Below are 17,553 nucleotides of genomic sequence, written 5' to 3'. Positions count from 1 at the left end.
TAGAGCCACAAGAAGGTTTTGTTTCAACATATAGAAATAGGCACCATAGAAAAGAGATAACAGCAGATAACAGAATATTTGCAGAGGAATCCTTCAAATCCTGTTATAAGCACCAAAGTTTGACTGTGTATACCTTTTGGTATATATTTTAGAAAAATAACATTAGCCATTTGAATTTTCAATAGGGGGGCAAGTAAGGGATCAATTGAAGAACTGCATGGGGTAAAAAAAGTTCCAATCATATTGAAAGCTATACCACATTATGTGTCTGATCACAAAGATTCCAAAAGGTATCGTTTGGACTATCTGTGACTGATTGCTCTGGAGTTATGGGGTAAAAACAGCAAGAACGGCGACAAAGGTCACTTTCAGTTTGTACACGGGTCAAAAGTTAAAGTTGCTCCAGTTTTGGTAAAATGTGGTGCAAATTATTGGTTGAGTTAGTAGGATTTTAAAAAGGAGTAGTTTGCACCATGTGTCAGGCTTAGTTATCATGTTACGGGGTAACATATGTCACACGTCATAGAATCCACTCTATCTGTCTGTCTGTCTGTCTGTCTGTCTGTCCGTCCGTCCGTCCGTCCGTCCGTCCATCCATCCATCCATCCATCCATCCATCCATCTATCTATCTATTAGTTTAACCAATAATTTGCACCACATTTTACCAAAACTAGAGCAACTTTAACTTTTGACCCATGTACAAACTGAAACTGGCCTTTGTCACCGTTCTTGCTGATTTTACCCCATAACTCCAGAACATTCAGTTATAGATAGTCCAAACTATACCTTTCTTTGTGATCAGACAATGTGGTGCGGCACGAATGAGGTGCTCAGTTGCTTCACCTCAGGAAGTAGCAGTGGATTCTGCTTCCGTAAATGTTCTGCTGTGCGCTTGTAACATACTGCACGCAGAACCATTTTGTCACAAAATGTAATTTCTGTCACCCGAGTCCACCACTGAAATAGCAACACACCAGATTCATGTGCACGAGACTCGTAAAAAGGGAACTACAGCTGAGAATCTGATTGGTACAACCTCTGGCAAAAATTATGGAATCACCGGCCTCGGAGGATGTTCATTCAGTTGTTTAATTTTGTAGAAAAAAAGCAGATCACAGACATGACACAAAACTAAAGTCATTTCAAATGGCAACTTTCTGGCTTTAAGAAACACTACAAGAAATCAGGAAAAAAATTGTGGCAGTCAGTAACAGTTACTTTTGTAGACCAAGCAGAGGGAAAAAAATATGGAATCACTCAATTATGAGGAAAAAATTATGGAATCACGAAAAACAAAAGAACGCTCCAACACATCACTAGTATTTTGTTGCACCACCTCTGGCTTTTATAACAGCTTGCAGTCTCTGAGGCATGGACTTAATGAGTGACAAACAGTACTCTTCATCAATCTGGCTCCAACTTTCTCTGATTGCTGTTGCCAGATCAGCTTTGCAGGTTGGAGCCTTGTCATGGACCATTTTCTTCAACTTCCACCAAAGATTTTCAATTGGATTAAGATCCAGACTATTTGCAGGCCATGACATTGACCCTATGTGTCTTTTTGCAAGGAATGTTTTCACAGTTTTTGCTCTATGGCAAGATGCATTATCATCTTGAAAAATGATTTCATCATCCCCAAACATCCTTTCAATTGATGGGATAAGAAAAGTGTCCAAAATATCAACATAAACTTGTGCATTTATTGATGATGTAATGACAGCCATCTCCCCAGTGCCTTTACCTGACATGCAGCCCCATATCATCAATGTTTTCTGTCAACCAGTTTTCTGTCTTGACGCTTTGATGTCTTCCTTGGTCTACCAGTATGTTTGCCTTTAACAACCTTCCCATGTTGTTTGTATTTGGTCCAGAGTTTAGACATAGCTGACTGTGAACAACCAACATGTTTTGCAACATTGCGTGATGATTTACCCTCTTTTAAGAGTTTGATAATCCTCTCCTTTGTTTCAATTGACATCTCTCGTGTTGGACCCATGATTCATGTCAGTCCACTTGGTGTAACAGCTCTCCAAGGTGTGATCACTCCTTTTTAGATGCAGACTAACGAGCAGATCTGATTTGATGCAGGTGTTAGTTTTGGGGATGAAAATTTACAGGGTGATTCCATAATTTATTCCTCAGAATTGAGTGAGTCCATATTTTTTTTCCCTCTGCTTGGTCTAAAAAAGTAACCGTTACTGACTGCCATTTTTTTTTTTTTCTGATTTCTGACAGCTGTCCTGCCATTAGGTGTGCCAACTACAGCACAATAGTTGCTAATTAGAGCTATTGTTTAGTCACTAGCCTATAGCAGTCCGCCTCTCAGTAGGAGGGGTCTGGTTAGGTTTAAAACTCCAGCTTTTGTTGGCTTCTGTTTTATTCTTCTCTTGTTACAAGAGTCAGACAGAAGTCAGACTTCCAGAGCAAGAATTTTAGCTGAGGAAGCTTCTGCGATTTGAAGCGAAACGTCCTTGCGTCAAGCAACCCAGTCCAGTCGAAGATTCAAGCTTCTCTACTATGGAAACCACCTGGACAACTGGGAGCCTACACAGAAAGATTTCTTATAGTGTTTCTTAAAGCCAGAAAGTTGCTATATGAAATGACTTTAGTTTTGTCATGTCTGTGATCTGCTTTTTTTCTACAAAATTAAACTGAATGAACATCCTCTGAGGCCGGTGATTCCATAATTTTTGCCAGGGGTTGTATAATTCATGTTTTGCACCCTACCCCTCATTTTGCACTCAGACCACACACTGTGTACATGTCCCAAATGCATTTGAGCTGTAATTTTTGACCATATGCTATAGATGTTCAAGATGTAGCACTACAGGAAGAACAGATACAAGACTTCAGAAACAGGCATACTAGGTTTGTTAAAAATAACTACCTATACATAGTCAAGCACCAAACAAAGTACAAGGAAGTATTTATAATCAACTGTATTTCTTTATTTTCACATGTAGAGTACATCTGTAATTTCTTTGACATTACAATGGAACACATTGATAACACACAAATTCTCAGTGTCTTATAGCTGCTTGTATATATTATTTGTTGTTGTTGACATTTTAAGACTGACATTTAAATATTACACTAAAATTCAAAGAAAAGGATGTAGCTGATCATCACAAATAACTTTTTCCTTAAAAAATTGCATGATAATTCATCCGAGCAGTTATTACATACGTTTGTTCAATTGCCATTCATTCAAATTAGAGGTGTGACAATACAAAACAGCAGCAATCACATTCATAAATGCTTCACTAACATTAATTTGTTCAACAGAACTCTTACAGCTCAACAATAAGCCACTAAGTCAACACTGGAAAAGGTAAACTCAACCTTAGTAAACATTGGAAAAGGTAAACTCAACCTTACATTGTACATGACACGCCACCGATTTAGCTTGTTTTCATTTTTCATATTTACATAATACTATTAATAAAAAAACAAAAATAAAACCACCCACTTTTCCTAACCTAATCTCTTGATTTCACACAATTTAGCACATACCTCAGTGTCAGCTTAGCCTGACGTACAACATTTCATCAGACTGCAGAGCTAGCTAAACGAGACGACAAGAAAAACTACTTATAAAGTCAGGATTTCAAACTTCACAGCGTTGCCTGAACACATCACAGCTGACAATTAACTTCAGATGAACCGTAATTAATGTACAATTGGGATAATGTTTCCACATTTTTGTTCAAATACACCAGGACCACCTGCAACAATTAATACTTCATACACGTAATTGCGGGATGGATGTGGTTTTGTTTGCACATCTGCACAGACGCCACATGAGACACTGCCTTAAATATGCTCAAATGTGAAAGGAAACTACCTGTAAATGCATGAACTTTACATATGTATATACCACAATGCATGTGGTGTTAAGGTGCCATGGCATCCTGGAAGCCCCACACCTCCAGCAGAGAAACCTGGAACATCTCTGCACACAGAGGCGGGTTGTCAAAGGTGGCACAACTGCCAGTGCGTCCGTGGTTCAGCTCAGAGTCGATGTACAGTGCGTTGCCCTCGCCTCCCCCTGATCACACAGAACAACACAAGTTTCAATACAAACATACAAAGGATACATCTCTGCGTTGATCTTCAGTTAAACTACATTTCAGTATATTTTTACAGTTGTAGTGACAACAGCAGTCAACTGTTGACTCTAAAATCTTCTTATTCTGGAGCTTTGACTCCCTTACTTCTTACAGAAGTATTTTTCAGAAGTATTTTTCCTTTTCTTTTTGTTGTTTATGCACCAATGACACCAGATCAGATTCCTTGTAAATTCGATTCTGATTCTTTGAGATTATTTTTTGCAGATTAAATCACATTAAATGTCACAGTTACGGATGCAAAAAACACCAAGGGGTTAAATAAAGGTCCCACATGCAAGTTCACTGGCAATTACTTTCTTCAGACGTTACAATAAGTGTTGCGCTCACCCACGATGATGAAATCAACATTGCCAGCCATGAACATGGATGTATTCTTGGAGTTGAGGTTGAAGTGGTGGGTTGAAAGGAAGGGTGACAGCTCTCCAGGGGGTTTGTCCGGCTGCTGCAGACTGTTGCTGTTAGCGCTTTGGCCTTCGGAGGAGGCCGCGTCCTCCTGGCCCTGGGCCTTGATGGAGGAGGCGAGCTCGGGATGACGAATCACCACCCACTCATAGCGCTCCATCTCAGGTTTTAGCTAGTGAGGGAAACAAAGCCGGAACAGTTCAATCAGGTAAATTATATGCAACTAGAAGCTTGGTGCATGGATCACAGTGTCACTGAACCGTTAGCCATTCGTTTTTTGCTGTTGTTTGCATTTTGTTAAATGGACAAAAATGGTTTTTGTATGTTCAAATAATATGAGAAACGCTGACTAAAACACAATCTGTGAGCTGAAAATTACTTTTCAAATTGGGCAGTGTTACTAACAGTATGACACCCAACAGTGGTGGAAATATTCAGATTTCAAATTCATTTTCTGCACTGATGACACAAATCTCTCTGTTTGTGTCTTCTGGTGTCAGCTCCGAGCCCGGTCAGACACTTCTGGATCAGGTTGCATGAGTTTCCGATCTGTGGGTGGTACGAGTGTGTGTGATGACGGTGTTTTGTAGTGAGAAGCCGAAGAACACTCCCGGCTGTAAATCAACAAGAACAGCCAAATTAATAATTCACGTGCAAGACAGACACACAGGACCCGCTTTGTCATTTATGTCAAAATGTTTGTAAACTGAAACTGACAGTGCACTGTGTCACACGCAGGGATTTTCCCTTTAAAAACACGAAACTATTTAGTTCTTCAAATGGGAAGCAGAAAAACCAGTATTGGCCAACTGACTGACACCAATAACTTGCGAAACCAGAGTAGACGACCCCCTCTAGTGGCCATACTGTGATACACATCAATATAGAAATATTTTCCCTGCAGTAATCAACTTGATGTATCCAAATTTATTCTCTTGAGTAAATAACTAAGAAATAAAGGCAGTTTCTTGCACACAAAACAACATAAGGCACAGATAATAAATTCACCCTGAAGACGAAGCACTCCCCCGTGCCAAAGAAGCTCAGTTTGTTGCCTCCTCTCTTACGTTCTTCCCAGTCTGTGGACAGAAATGCTCCGCACGCCTAAGGAAAAAATAACCAACATTGTTGCATCAGTGGGATTTACGTCAGCAGTTTGCTCAACAGCACGTTCTTATGTGTATTTCCTAAACTAAAATAAAAGAGTAAAATTGACAAGAAATTCCATCTGCTGAACAACTGGTGTGAGTGAACTGGAAACATCAGTCTTGTGAAGACCAGGATCTTGTCATAAGACACTTAATGCAATAGAGTTCGGTCCACAGAGTACACAGTCAGAATAAAACCAGGATTTATAATGCAAACTGCAAAAGGCTGCTACAGTTCTTTTTGGATACAGGAAAAATGTATCAACAAGGCATCTACAGTGTCTCACGGTCGCTAGCTACATTTTATGCTCCGTATTGACATCAAGCCAAAATTTTATACTACAGGATCGGCAGGAACAAACTAATCTAAGGTTTGCTCAAACTGTCAGCTCCTTTAAATCTGGGCTAAAAACATTATTATTTACTGAAGCATATTCTTGGATTAAATATTAATTTTAAATTATTTATTTATTTTAGTTTTTAAAGTATAAATTGTTGTTTTACATTTCTCATTGTTGTACTTTTTACTTTGATCAAAGTCTGTTTTTATTTAATGTTCTGTTACTATATTTCGCAATATTTCTTTTTGTTTTTAATCTTGTTTGTTTTTAATGCCTCTGTAAAGCACTTTGAATAATTTTGTGTCGAATTGTGCTATATAAATAAATTTGCCTTGCCTTACCTTACATATTGACGTCAGAGGTCTGATACATTTGTTAGCCCCCGGAGAGCAGAGGTTATGAAGAAACCCTGTTTCAATACATTTCATCTAGTTCCTGAGATATATCCAGTAATGCATTCTATATGATTGCCTGATTTGACTTTGACCTTACATTTATATTGTCTGTTTTGAAACAGGATGGCCCACCGAGTTTATCCACCAACTTTGACTGAAATTGCTCTATGCGTTTTGACGATATTGCCACTGACAGTAAATGACCTCTGATCTGACCTTGACATGACCTATTCTACAAGAGGATGGTTCAAAGACTTTATCCACCCAATTGGAGAGAAATTTCACTTTCCCTTTTGGAGACACTGCCATGGACAGACAGACATGGCCATTCAAATATCTCCTTTCCAATTTGCAGTGAGATTGGTAATAAGCTCGATCTGCTCCAACAAAGTCAGAAGAGCTGAACCACGTAGATTTTGCCCAAGAGCATTGTTTACAACTACACAAGCCATTTATTAAGAATGGCCTCAATTGTTCAAGTCTAAAACAGCCTAAATAGCTGTACATTTATGAAAATTGTTTATTAGAGTAATTATGATGCGACTCCACTTTGGCCAGATTATATGTAATTATTTAATGGCTATTAATGCATGAAATAATTAATAAACATTGAAATAAGCACGATGAAAGAAGCTGAAGATTTGCCATAAAATGACCAACACATATTTATCTTTTCCTTAAATGTCAAGACTCATCTGAGCTGCAATTCACCATAAGAAAATTTTTCAACAATGACAGCTATACAGCTGTGATTCTATTCTATGCATTTTTAAATGACTCCCGGCATCCATTTCTTGAAACAATATGAAACACTTCCATGATACACTCTCCTTCTTATAATGTATGATTATGTGTGGAAAGTTAGCTTTTACATTACACCACAGAAGCAAGAACACTGCTGCCCAACATCACAAATATTAAATAATTCAAAGTTATATCATCTCTCAATAACTTCATTTGGTCTCAGGTGACAAGTTCAGAGTGTTTCTTCTTATAAGCAATTAAAATACAACAAACGTAGGCAGACTATTGTTAAAAAAAAAAAAACTAATGTAACCAGTTGATGAGGTATCAGAACTGTGTTAATGTCAGGTATGTGTCATAAATGGTTTGGTGATTCACAACACAATCTGGTGTGTAGGCGTTGTTTACATCGCCATCTGTGGTCCGGATCAGGAGCAGAGTGGGTTCATAGCCTTCACAATGGGAATAGAACCTGAAAGAAAATGAAAAACTTGATTTATTAAAATATTAATAACATTCAACACTTAATCCAAGTATTAACTGACCATTTGTTTGTTTCTGTTTGGGTTTGCTAAATGTACACACATAATACGGAGGCAACGGTAACAATACAAAACAGACTTTCTGCCTGACAATAGAAACAGAATCACCAGAGGCAGCAATTTAAGCATTAAGAAAATAGTTAATTTTGAACACAATCAGAACCTCTGGGTTCCACACAGGGAAACAAATTTATGTTCAACTTTCACACCATATTTTCTGGACTATAAATTGCACCAAAATATTCGCATCTGCCCCCCCCCCCCCAAAAAAAAGACAAGGGAAAAAAAAAAAAAAAAATCTGAATCACATCCGTATACAAGCTGCATTTATTTCTGAAACATGGTGTTTCCACTTTATGCAACAAGAAGCAAAATAGTTTTAATTGGGGCATTATTTACTTAAAGTGCAAGCATTTCATTAGCAAGCAGAAACTAATGGGCTAATTAACACGAGGCAAAAAGAACTCCTTACCCTGAACAAACAAAAATAGCATTAGAAGTCCCCGGATGCACTAATTGTGTCAATGTGAACATGTACTTATTTATCTCAGTAAATGTAAATTAACTTTTCAAAATGATGATTATGGTTAACCTCGCCTTCACCTAGCTTTCCTCTTCCTTTGCGAAGTCTGCCGAGTGAGGACTAGGGACTCATCCTCCAAGAGCCCCGACCCCTCATTCAAATCAGTGTACAGGATCAACATTCAGTTGCCACTTGGGCAGACGGTGCCATCCTGTGGCCGTAAGGTGATAATGCAGAATATTTTTTTTTGACGTAGCTTTGAAAGACAAGTCGTACGATCAGCCAAACAAGTTTAAAAAGCACACAAAGCATGACTTATAGTCTGGAAAATGTGTCAGCTTAGGTGGAATGGCTACAGCATGTGAGCATCTGTATCTGCTTGTCACCTCAGACTGCAAAACACTCACTTCAGAGAGCCAGACATTATTAATAGCAGCACTCAAACAAATGAGAGAGAGAAAAATTACATACGTCACAATTAAAAAAGCTCAAACTTTGTCTACATAGGGGCAATTCAGTCAAAGGTCAGTGCATACAGAGCGAAAACCCCTCTGAGGCACCACCTTGGAAATACAGTTGATTAAACATTCAGCACAAACGTCCAACGAATGCTACTCTACCTGACAAGAATATGTCTGACAACAGAATCTCATGAAATGTTCTAAAACGGACCAAAAGTTATGAAAATGCCATTTCTACCCTACAGGTGTCTGTGAAGGAAACGCCTCATATAATGACTGAAATTTCAAGACAATAAAAGGTAAATATGCTGACTTCGACACTATGTACTCTGCAGTAAAATCATCGTCATCAAAGCACGTCACAGATAAAAACAGACTTATTCTTCAGCCTTGAGGAGCACCTCGAGGTGCAGAACTGGAATACTGAGATATGGAGTGACTAGTCTACCTGTTCAGGCTGCAGCCGTGGGTGGAGGTGGTGAAAAGGAGCTGTGGTTGGCACAGGGCAAACCTCTCCGGGATCCATGACCAGATGTCTCGCATCTCCTTGGTGCTGACAATTTCGGAGGAGAAGGTGTCAGGGTTAAGTGCCAGCTGCACATTCCGCCTGCAGACGCCAGAGCAAGAAGCACAAGCAGAGACGGAACAGTAAAGGTTAAGTTAGAAAGTGTGACGGCACAGTTAGCAATTAGGTGTGTAACGATACATTGTGTATCTTGATAATCGTATCAAATCGTTTTTTTTTTTTAATTAATGAGTATCATGATACAACTACACTCAACAAAAATATAAACGCAACACTTTTGGTTTTGCTCCCATTTTGTATGAGATGAACTCAAAGATCTAAAACTTTTTCCACATACACAATATCACCATTTCCCTCAAATATTGTTCACAAACCAGTCTAAATCTGTGATAGTGAGCACTTCTCCTTTGCTGAGATAATCCATCCCACCTCACAGGTGTGCCATATCAAGATGCTGATTAGACACCATGATTAGTGCACAGGTGTGCCTTAGACTGCCCACAATAAAAGGCCACTCTGAAAGGTGCAGTTTTATCACACAGCACAATGCCACAGATGTCGCAAGATTTGAGGGAGCGTGCAATTGGCATGCTGACAGCAGGAATGTCAACCAGAGCTGTTGCTCGTGTATTGAATGTTCATTTCTCTACCATAAGCCATCTCCAAAGGCGTTTCAGAGAATTTGGCAGTACATCCAACCAGCCTCACAACCGCAGACCACGTGTAACCACACCAACCCAGGACCTCCACATCCAGCATGTTCACCTCCAAGATCGAATGAGACCAGCCACTCGGACAGCTGCTGAAACAATCGGTTTGCATAACCAAAGAATTTCTGCACAAACTGTCAGAAACCGTCTCAGGGAAGCTCATCTGCATGCTCGTCGTCCTCATCAGGGTCTCGACCTGACTCCAGTTCGTCGTCGTAACCGACTTGAGTGGGCAAATGCTCACATTCGCTGGCGTTTGGCACGTTGGAGAGGTGTTCTCTTCACGGATGAATCCCGGTTCACACTGTCCAGGGCAGATGGCAGACAGCGTGTGTGGCGTCGTGTGGGTGAAGGGTTTTCTGATGTCAATGTTGTGGATCGAGTGGCCCATGGTGGCGGTGGGGTTATGGTATGGGCAGGCGTCTGTTATGGACGAAGAACACAGGTGCATTTTATTGATGGTATTTTGAATGCACAGAGATACCGTGACGAGATCCTGAGGCCCACTGTTGTGCCAGCATCCAAGAACATCACCTCATGTTGCAGCAGGATAATGCACGGCCCCATGTTGCAAGGATCTGTACACAATTCTTGGAAGCTAAAAATGTCCCAGTTCTTGCATGTCCGGCATACTCACCGGACATGTCACCCATTGAGCATGTTTGGGATGCTCTGGACCGGTGTATACGACAGCGTGTACCAGTTCCTTCCAATATCCAGCAACTTCGCACAGCCATTGAAGAGGAGTGGACCAACATTCCACAGGCCACAATTGACAACCTGATCAACTCTATGCAAAGGAGATGTGTTGCACTGCATGAGGCAAATGGTGGTCACACCAGATACTGACTGGTATCCCCCCCCAATAAAACAAAACTGCACCTTTCAGAGTGGCCTTTTATTGTGGACAGTCTAAGGCACACCTGTGCACTAACCATGGTGTCTAATCAGCATCTTGATATGGCACACCTGTGAGGTGGGATGGATTATCTCAGCAAAGGAGAAGTGCTCACTATCACAGATTTAGACTGGTTTGTGAACAATATTTGAGGGAAATGGTGATATTGTGTATGTGGAAAAAGTTTTAGATCTTTGAGTTCATCTCATACAAAATGGGAGCAAAACCAAAAGTGTTGCGTTTATATTTTTGTTGAGTGTAATAACAACTGCATGGAAAAAATGACGACTTCTTGAAGACTAATAGTGTAAGAAACAAAAATAATAATACTTTGTTCTGGGCTCTGGGTTTGATGCTGCATAAACAGCCTGTTAGATGAAGCAGCCAAGTTTCTATATATAGTTTTGAGATATGAAATTAGCACAATTCATCATCTTAAAAAAAAAGACCATACCTCTTCTGTTTGACCGTAATTCCCTTCTGCTGCAGAGACTTCTCATTCGTAAGCTGCAGCAGGGTGATCTCCTTACGGCTGAACAGACGGATGGAGAAGGCCTTGTCTAGTAACTTGTCAGGTGTGATGGTGGAGGCGATGTTCTTCACAAATGTCTGAATATCAAGCCGGACTTTTGCAGAGTCCTGCTGCTGCTCCTGCTGGGCCCCTGCTTTATGTTTACGATAGAACTTGAGCAAGGCTACAGCCACGCGAAACAGAACCTTGTAGCCCTCCACCAGGTAAACATCCAGCACTCTGACAACATGGCTGAAGGGAAGGTCACCCAGCACCCAACGCTGCCAGTCGGAGTAGACTTCCATTACATCCTGGGCTGTGGCCACGATCAGTTTGTGGGCAGCAGAGCAGTATTTATTGGCCAGGTCTCCAAATGTCATGCTGCTGGACTCATAAGCAAGGAAAGTCTGGTCCAGCAGTCGTTTACCTGGCTCATTGCAGGACAATATACGGCTGACGTGCTCAAAACATTGAGCTTCATCGCTACTGAAATGCAGGAGTAACGCTGTGATGGCTGGCAGCGACGGACAGTGAGAGATATCTGGAAACTGTCCAGCTACACAGTTGATGATCTGATGGACTGAGCCCACTGCCTCTGATTTTAGGCAGTAGCGCGGCACAGGACTTCCATCCACAAACTCTGGTAACGGGACAAGGGACGAGGGCTTCTTAGTGGCTACATTTCCCATAACGTCACGATATACTTGTGCGTCTGGAGTAACTGAGCGACAGGGAATGGCTTTGATGAGCTGCTGGTACACTTGTGCCCGTAATTTGTGATTGTTGGCCCAGTGGCCCTGACGAGCCATCAGTTTGAACTCTTTCAGGTCCTTACAGTCAACCTTGGAGGGTCCAGTGATCTTGGCCAAGTCCCCCATCTGGGTCCAGTTCACAAATCTACCATACTCTTCCTCGGCCATGGTGCTGGGAATTTACAAGACACCCAGAGTGGGAAGAGACAAAAACACTCTGGGGATTCACCAACCCTCCAAAGACTTGTTTATTAGCCTCCCATTGTGACTACTGCAGAAACAGAAAAACGCATTGCATTGCAACATTACTTACAATGCAATGGATTCATACAAACACACAAAAAATGCGCAGTTACATGAAGAGATGTATTACACTCAGCATGTTTAAGATTTAAGAGCTACACAGTGAAATCTCATGCAGAGGAGACCTGCATTCAGTTAGCACTTAATGGCATACCGCCGTCAATCTCTTACAGAGACTAAACATATCCATTAACTAAGGAGTTTATATAAACATGCAATTAGTAGACATGTTTATAAATACAGTACATTTCCGTAAGAACTGACTACAAACAAGTGCTCTGTCCATCCCTAAAAACAGCACTAACCAATTTCACTAATCAGATTTTTTTTTTTTTTAAACCCAGTAAAGAGAAGCACGTACAAACAAACAAATCAAGCAATGCCATTCCTGAGTGAACGGTAAACTGGCTGCCTTAGGGAAGCCACAAAACAACTTCAGACAACCTTTGATGGATAAATATATCTTGTCAGACAGACTTAAATAGCTCCACTAAGCCTGATAATAAACCCAGTACACGGTAATGCGTCATCAGCACAAATAAAAATCTGGTTGTGGCGAAAGCTTGACATACAATCGTTATTTCAAGTTGGAGTTTTCCTAAATACCTTTTATTAAAGCAGATACTAACAATGTGTCAGCCTGATTTCCTATACTTTGCCAAGAGGCCACATGATGAAACACGACCAAAGACCAACTGCAATATTCTGATAGTTGTAAAAAGAAAAATCATGTGACACACTTTTTTTCAAGTCACATGGCAATAAATTATATTAAACACACTTGGCATGTCTGCAGATTTATTTGAAGATATGTTTACTAAAACTGTCATCATTTTTTTACTGTGTTGGTGAAATGTACAATCACTAACTTGGCAAGATGGGGTAGGCAGCAAGGTGTTAAATGTCATAATTAGTATAAGATTGAAATATTGGGGAACTCTTGCACTATTTGCTGACATTTTAAACTTTGTGTACAATAATTTAACAGTAAAATCCACTTTTACTCATCTTATAAATGCAGGTTTTACAACTGCTTTGCTCAGTAAAGCTCAAACCCAGTCCAACAGCAAAAGATTTTACAGTCAACATTTTTGTTACATCTGTCCAGCAAGCTGTGTTCCCATTAACTGTTATAGAACAAAGTTCAAAGAAATAAATAAACATATAGCGTTAATGTTGTAGCTAATAACTTTCACCATGGGTCTGCCTTCTTATAAGTTAGAAATCACAGAAAAGTAAAGCGATATACATATATTTTGATTATGCAACTTTTCACATGTACCATGATGTGAGGCATCATTGTAAAGCACTTTGAATGTCTGCATCAGAAAGAAAATTACAGAGGAAATGTTGACAAATTCATTTTCAATCAAGTAATTTCAAATTCTATGAGTCTACTGTGACTTCTTCATAATCAGCAAGTCGCTCACTTACTGCTGCCACCTTAGCGGTTACATTCAATTAGGTACTTTATTGCCCACGTTGCACATGAATCTTGCATTACACGACCTTAAAAAAAATCGATTACCAACAGACTGAACATATAGTACAGCGGACAATGTTTTGAAGTAAGAACAACCAGCTGTGTTGCTGACCTAAGCACTACTACCACATTGGGATGTGGGTAAACACTGGAAGTTCTGCTTTCAAAATTTAAAGAGGAAGATTTACAATTTCTGTCAACCACATATTGAAGTGTTTTTAATGATTGATCAGTTAAGACAGAAATATGAAAAACTTAAAATATGAAGAACTAACAAAAACAAATTGATATTTTCCCCACATACAGATGTACTTCTGGTGACCAAGTCCAGGATGTCACTGAAAGCCTAAAATGCAAGGATATATTCATAACTACTTAATTTTGGGCTTATGAAAAGCATAGTTTGAACAACTGACACCACTTTATTTCCTTTTTAGAAATTTGTGGGAAGAGAGATTTTACTCATTCTATATTTTGATATTACGCATAATACAACGTCGCACTATGGTATAGCACACGCCTGCAAAACTGTTGGAAAATTTCTCATTTGGCACCAAATGCAAACAAATTTTGTGGTTGCAGTAGCAAAAAGTAAAAAAAACAAAAACAAAAAAAACATTAGTTTACCATTCCTGTCCACATCAATTTTTTTTTTTTTTTTTTGGCAAATTTCATTGATGGTGACACAACTGGTGCAATAAGTGGCATGTCCGCTAGGTGGCAAGTATACTTTGGCCGAAGACAGCCGAAGTTTACTGAACTGGGACCAGAATTTGCCGCTTGTTGCCACTGACAACCACACACATGAGGACGATGCCATTTATCGTGATACAATGTGCCGATAAGGCCAAGAAGCTGAAGCCATGGTATGGCGTGAGCGTCCCCCCCCCCCAAGAAAACCATGAGTGATATTTACAGCCAGTACGCATGTGGTATGCTGGACGATGGATGTAGCTTGGACGCCAAGTACAACGGTTGCAACGTGTTTTTCCTCGTCTGCTTCTTCTCAGTAGTTCCGGCCACTTGGTCTGACCGACCTCCTAGAGTAGTTGGACTACATTCCTATTTTTGTAGATTTTAATCAATTTTAATCAAACATTGCAACTTCTAAATTTAACTACATTGTTCTGTTTCTAAGAAGAAAAAAATCCACATTTTTTCTGATGTCAAAAATGATAAATTTTTTTTTTATGGGGTCTTAGTGAAACAGCCACTGCACTGCCAGGAGAGAATGCATTTTAGCATTTTTACAAATGATGTCATCTACAAAATGTAGAGCATGAATATACTTGTGAATTATAACTTTAACTACCTGTTCACTTCAAGCTGTGTGTCCTTCGCTAGAAAAAAAGTATTGAACAAAAGTTAACATTTGCAGTTAGCCTGGGTGACAGCCACTTAAAATTTGGTGATATTATGTATGGAATACTAACATTGAAAATCTGAATCTATCATTCTGTAGACATGAACCGAAATGCTTTCAAAGATTTTCTGTGAACAGAGCCATAATGTCTTATAGATGACACCAGAACACCAAACGCAACTGTCTACAACACTCAGAGGATTGGCTACAAATATTTTAATGACTGTAAAAAAAGTAAACTTGTCCTTTAAGGATAATGTGGGGGAAAAATATAGACAATGTCAATCCTAACATGATTAAGCTCATTTACACTCAGCTGGCACTTAACATATTTTCCCTCATTCCTCCCTGCAAGGACTGTCTGAACATCCATCCTGGTTCCCGCCCCACAGTTTGGGAACCACTGACTGCATAGGGTTGCAAATGTAAATCATGTTAGCTACATAACCTGTAATTAATTACACAGACAGCTCAACAAATGCACGGAACATACTGGACAGCTTCTGTTAAATAGGCTGCCGATTACTTGCCGGGTAAACATATGTAAAGTTATGTAAGTCGTGTTAATGTCATATTACTGTCTGAGTAAATCTGATCCACCTTTTTCCGTTCACGCTTACCAAATTAGCATTAGCTAAGCCGCTCCAAACGGTGCCAGCAGGAATGTAGCCGCACCAGCTAGCAAAGCTGTTAGCAACCAGAAAATAATTAGCTTCACAGTCTTTCGAGTGCTCCGTTGACGAGGAAAAATGTTGGTTTAAATTTCAATAAACGTGGTGCGTTTCCATCGTGAGTCAGACGTTACAGTTAGCGACGGGAAAAAATAACTAACAAACTGTAGTGGTCTTCACCTGATATGAGACGTCGTGACATTCGAAGCAGTCTTCGTGTGAAACCGCTTCGCGCATGCGCAATGTCTCCAGAGTCAGCGGACTCCACTGAGGTGGGTCAAAATTACAGAAATAACCAGTAAAATTATGCACAGAATCCGTCGTGGTGAAATTATTCTTAACGGATAAATTAAATTTAAACACAAAATTTTAAGGTGTGATATTTATCATCACAGTAGATTAATTCAGAAAAAAAAATCACTCATTTTTAATTTATGTCTATGGTATATATATATATATATATATATATATATATATATATATATATATATATATATATAAAATAAAAAGTCCCTCCGGTTGCTCCCTTGTTTTCATCACAGCAGATCCAAGGAGGACCTGCATGTTGATTTGGCACAAGTTTTACACCGGATGCCCCTCCTGACATAACTCCACATTGCATTGAGAAATGTGAAAGGGGTGGAATTTGAACCGGTGTCGCCGAACGAACGGTCCCCCCTAAAAATCAGTCCACCCTGCCTTCACTGCGCATGCGTCATTAGCCGCGGTTGATGGATTATCACCTCATTTCTGCTTCAAACTGCACTCCAGTCATCATCTATCTCAGCGACAGATTTCTGAAGCTTTTGTACAACAATCATTTCCACATAAATTCAGCATTATTTCATCATAAAAGACAGAGGAAGTGATCATAGCGCCGCAGCTACACGAGCTGCTAGCTGATGCGTTCACTGCACATCAGTCATTTATTAAAATGTCCCAAAAAGGTGTAGATTTCCAAATCAGAAAGAAACTAGAACAATTATTACCACCAATGTGTCATTAAAAGTTAATTAAATACCATTATAACACAGGTTTTGCAATTTACTTCATAAAACCAGTTTTGTTTGTTTTTTAACATCTCTTGATTGACTAAGGGAAGCCAAACTTGGGGCTTGTGGGCCACGTTTGGCCCAGATTCCATTTTATTTGACTTGTCATGTTGCCCAGAATGATGTTTAGCGTGAAAGAGTTTTTTTTTTTTTTTTGCTGCCAATGATAGTTTTTTAGGGATTGCTGCCAAAATTTTACATGCAGAAGTGGTGTTTCTGTGATGCTCAGTATGCTTCAGTTTCCTCTGACCCCCATCCTCACCATCCTTTTTAAAAAAAAATAAATAAACACTGCCATCTAGTGGGCTAAAAAACATCCAAATCCTTCACAAAGCCTTGTTTAGCCATCACTACATGTCATTAAAGAATGTTATGCAAGGTCTGTCTGCAAGCATTTTTTGATGTGTAACTTAAATGTTGTAATCATGCTATTTAATGAAGATTTGTTAGTGTGTTGTCATTTTTGGGGAACTTTTCAAGAATAAGTGAAATGTTTATTTTTCATTCCAAAAGTGGATAATATAGCCATTTTCAACTTCATTTTCCAAAGCATTTTGCACGCATGTTCTGTAAGGCGTCTTTCCTTTGAACTATGTT

The 17,553-nt window shown here is 39.6% G+C and overlaps 1 protein-coding gene across 2 annotated transcripts; it reads right to left on the bottom strand.

Annotated features, from left to right (window-relative positions):
- Positions 1-3,382: 3,382 nt before the first annotated feature.
- tbc1d24 (TBC1 domain family, member 24) lies at positions 3,383-16,104 on the bottom strand. Of its 2 annotated transcripts, none has more exons than XM_034193183.1 (7): positions 16,085-16,104; positions 11,276-12,355; positions 9,136-9,294; positions 7,570-7,633; positions 5,542-5,637; positions 4,459-4,705; positions 3,383-4,049 (listed from the first exon to the last, which is right to left on the bottom strand). In XM_034193183.1, the coding sequence occupies exons 2-7, from the start codon at positions 12,250-12,252 to the stop codon at positions 3,895-3,897; spliced, it is 1,698 nt and encodes a 565-aa protein (XP_034049074.1). In that variant the 5' UTR covers positions 12,253-12,355; positions 16,085-16,104; the 3' UTR covers positions 3,383-3,894. The 2 variants fall into 2 exon arrangements, with proteins under 2 accessions (XP_034049074.1, XP_034049075.1); XM_034193184.1 differs by lacking the exon at positions 16,085-16,104 and adding an exon at positions 15,932-16,006.
- Between the last annotated feature and the right edge of the window lie 1,449 nt (positions 16,105-17,553).

This window comes from Thalassophryne amazonica, chromosome 18 (assembly GCF_902500255.1).
Source record: "Thalassophryne amazonica chromosome 18, fThaAma1.1, whole genome shotgun sequence".
Lineage (NCBI taxonomy): Eukaryota > Metazoa > Chordata > Actinopteri > Batrachoidiformes > Batrachoididae > Thalassophryne > Thalassophryne amazonica.
The sequence above is the reverse complement of the archived record's forward strand: the minus strand, read 5'-3'. Positions and strand labels throughout refer to the sequence as shown.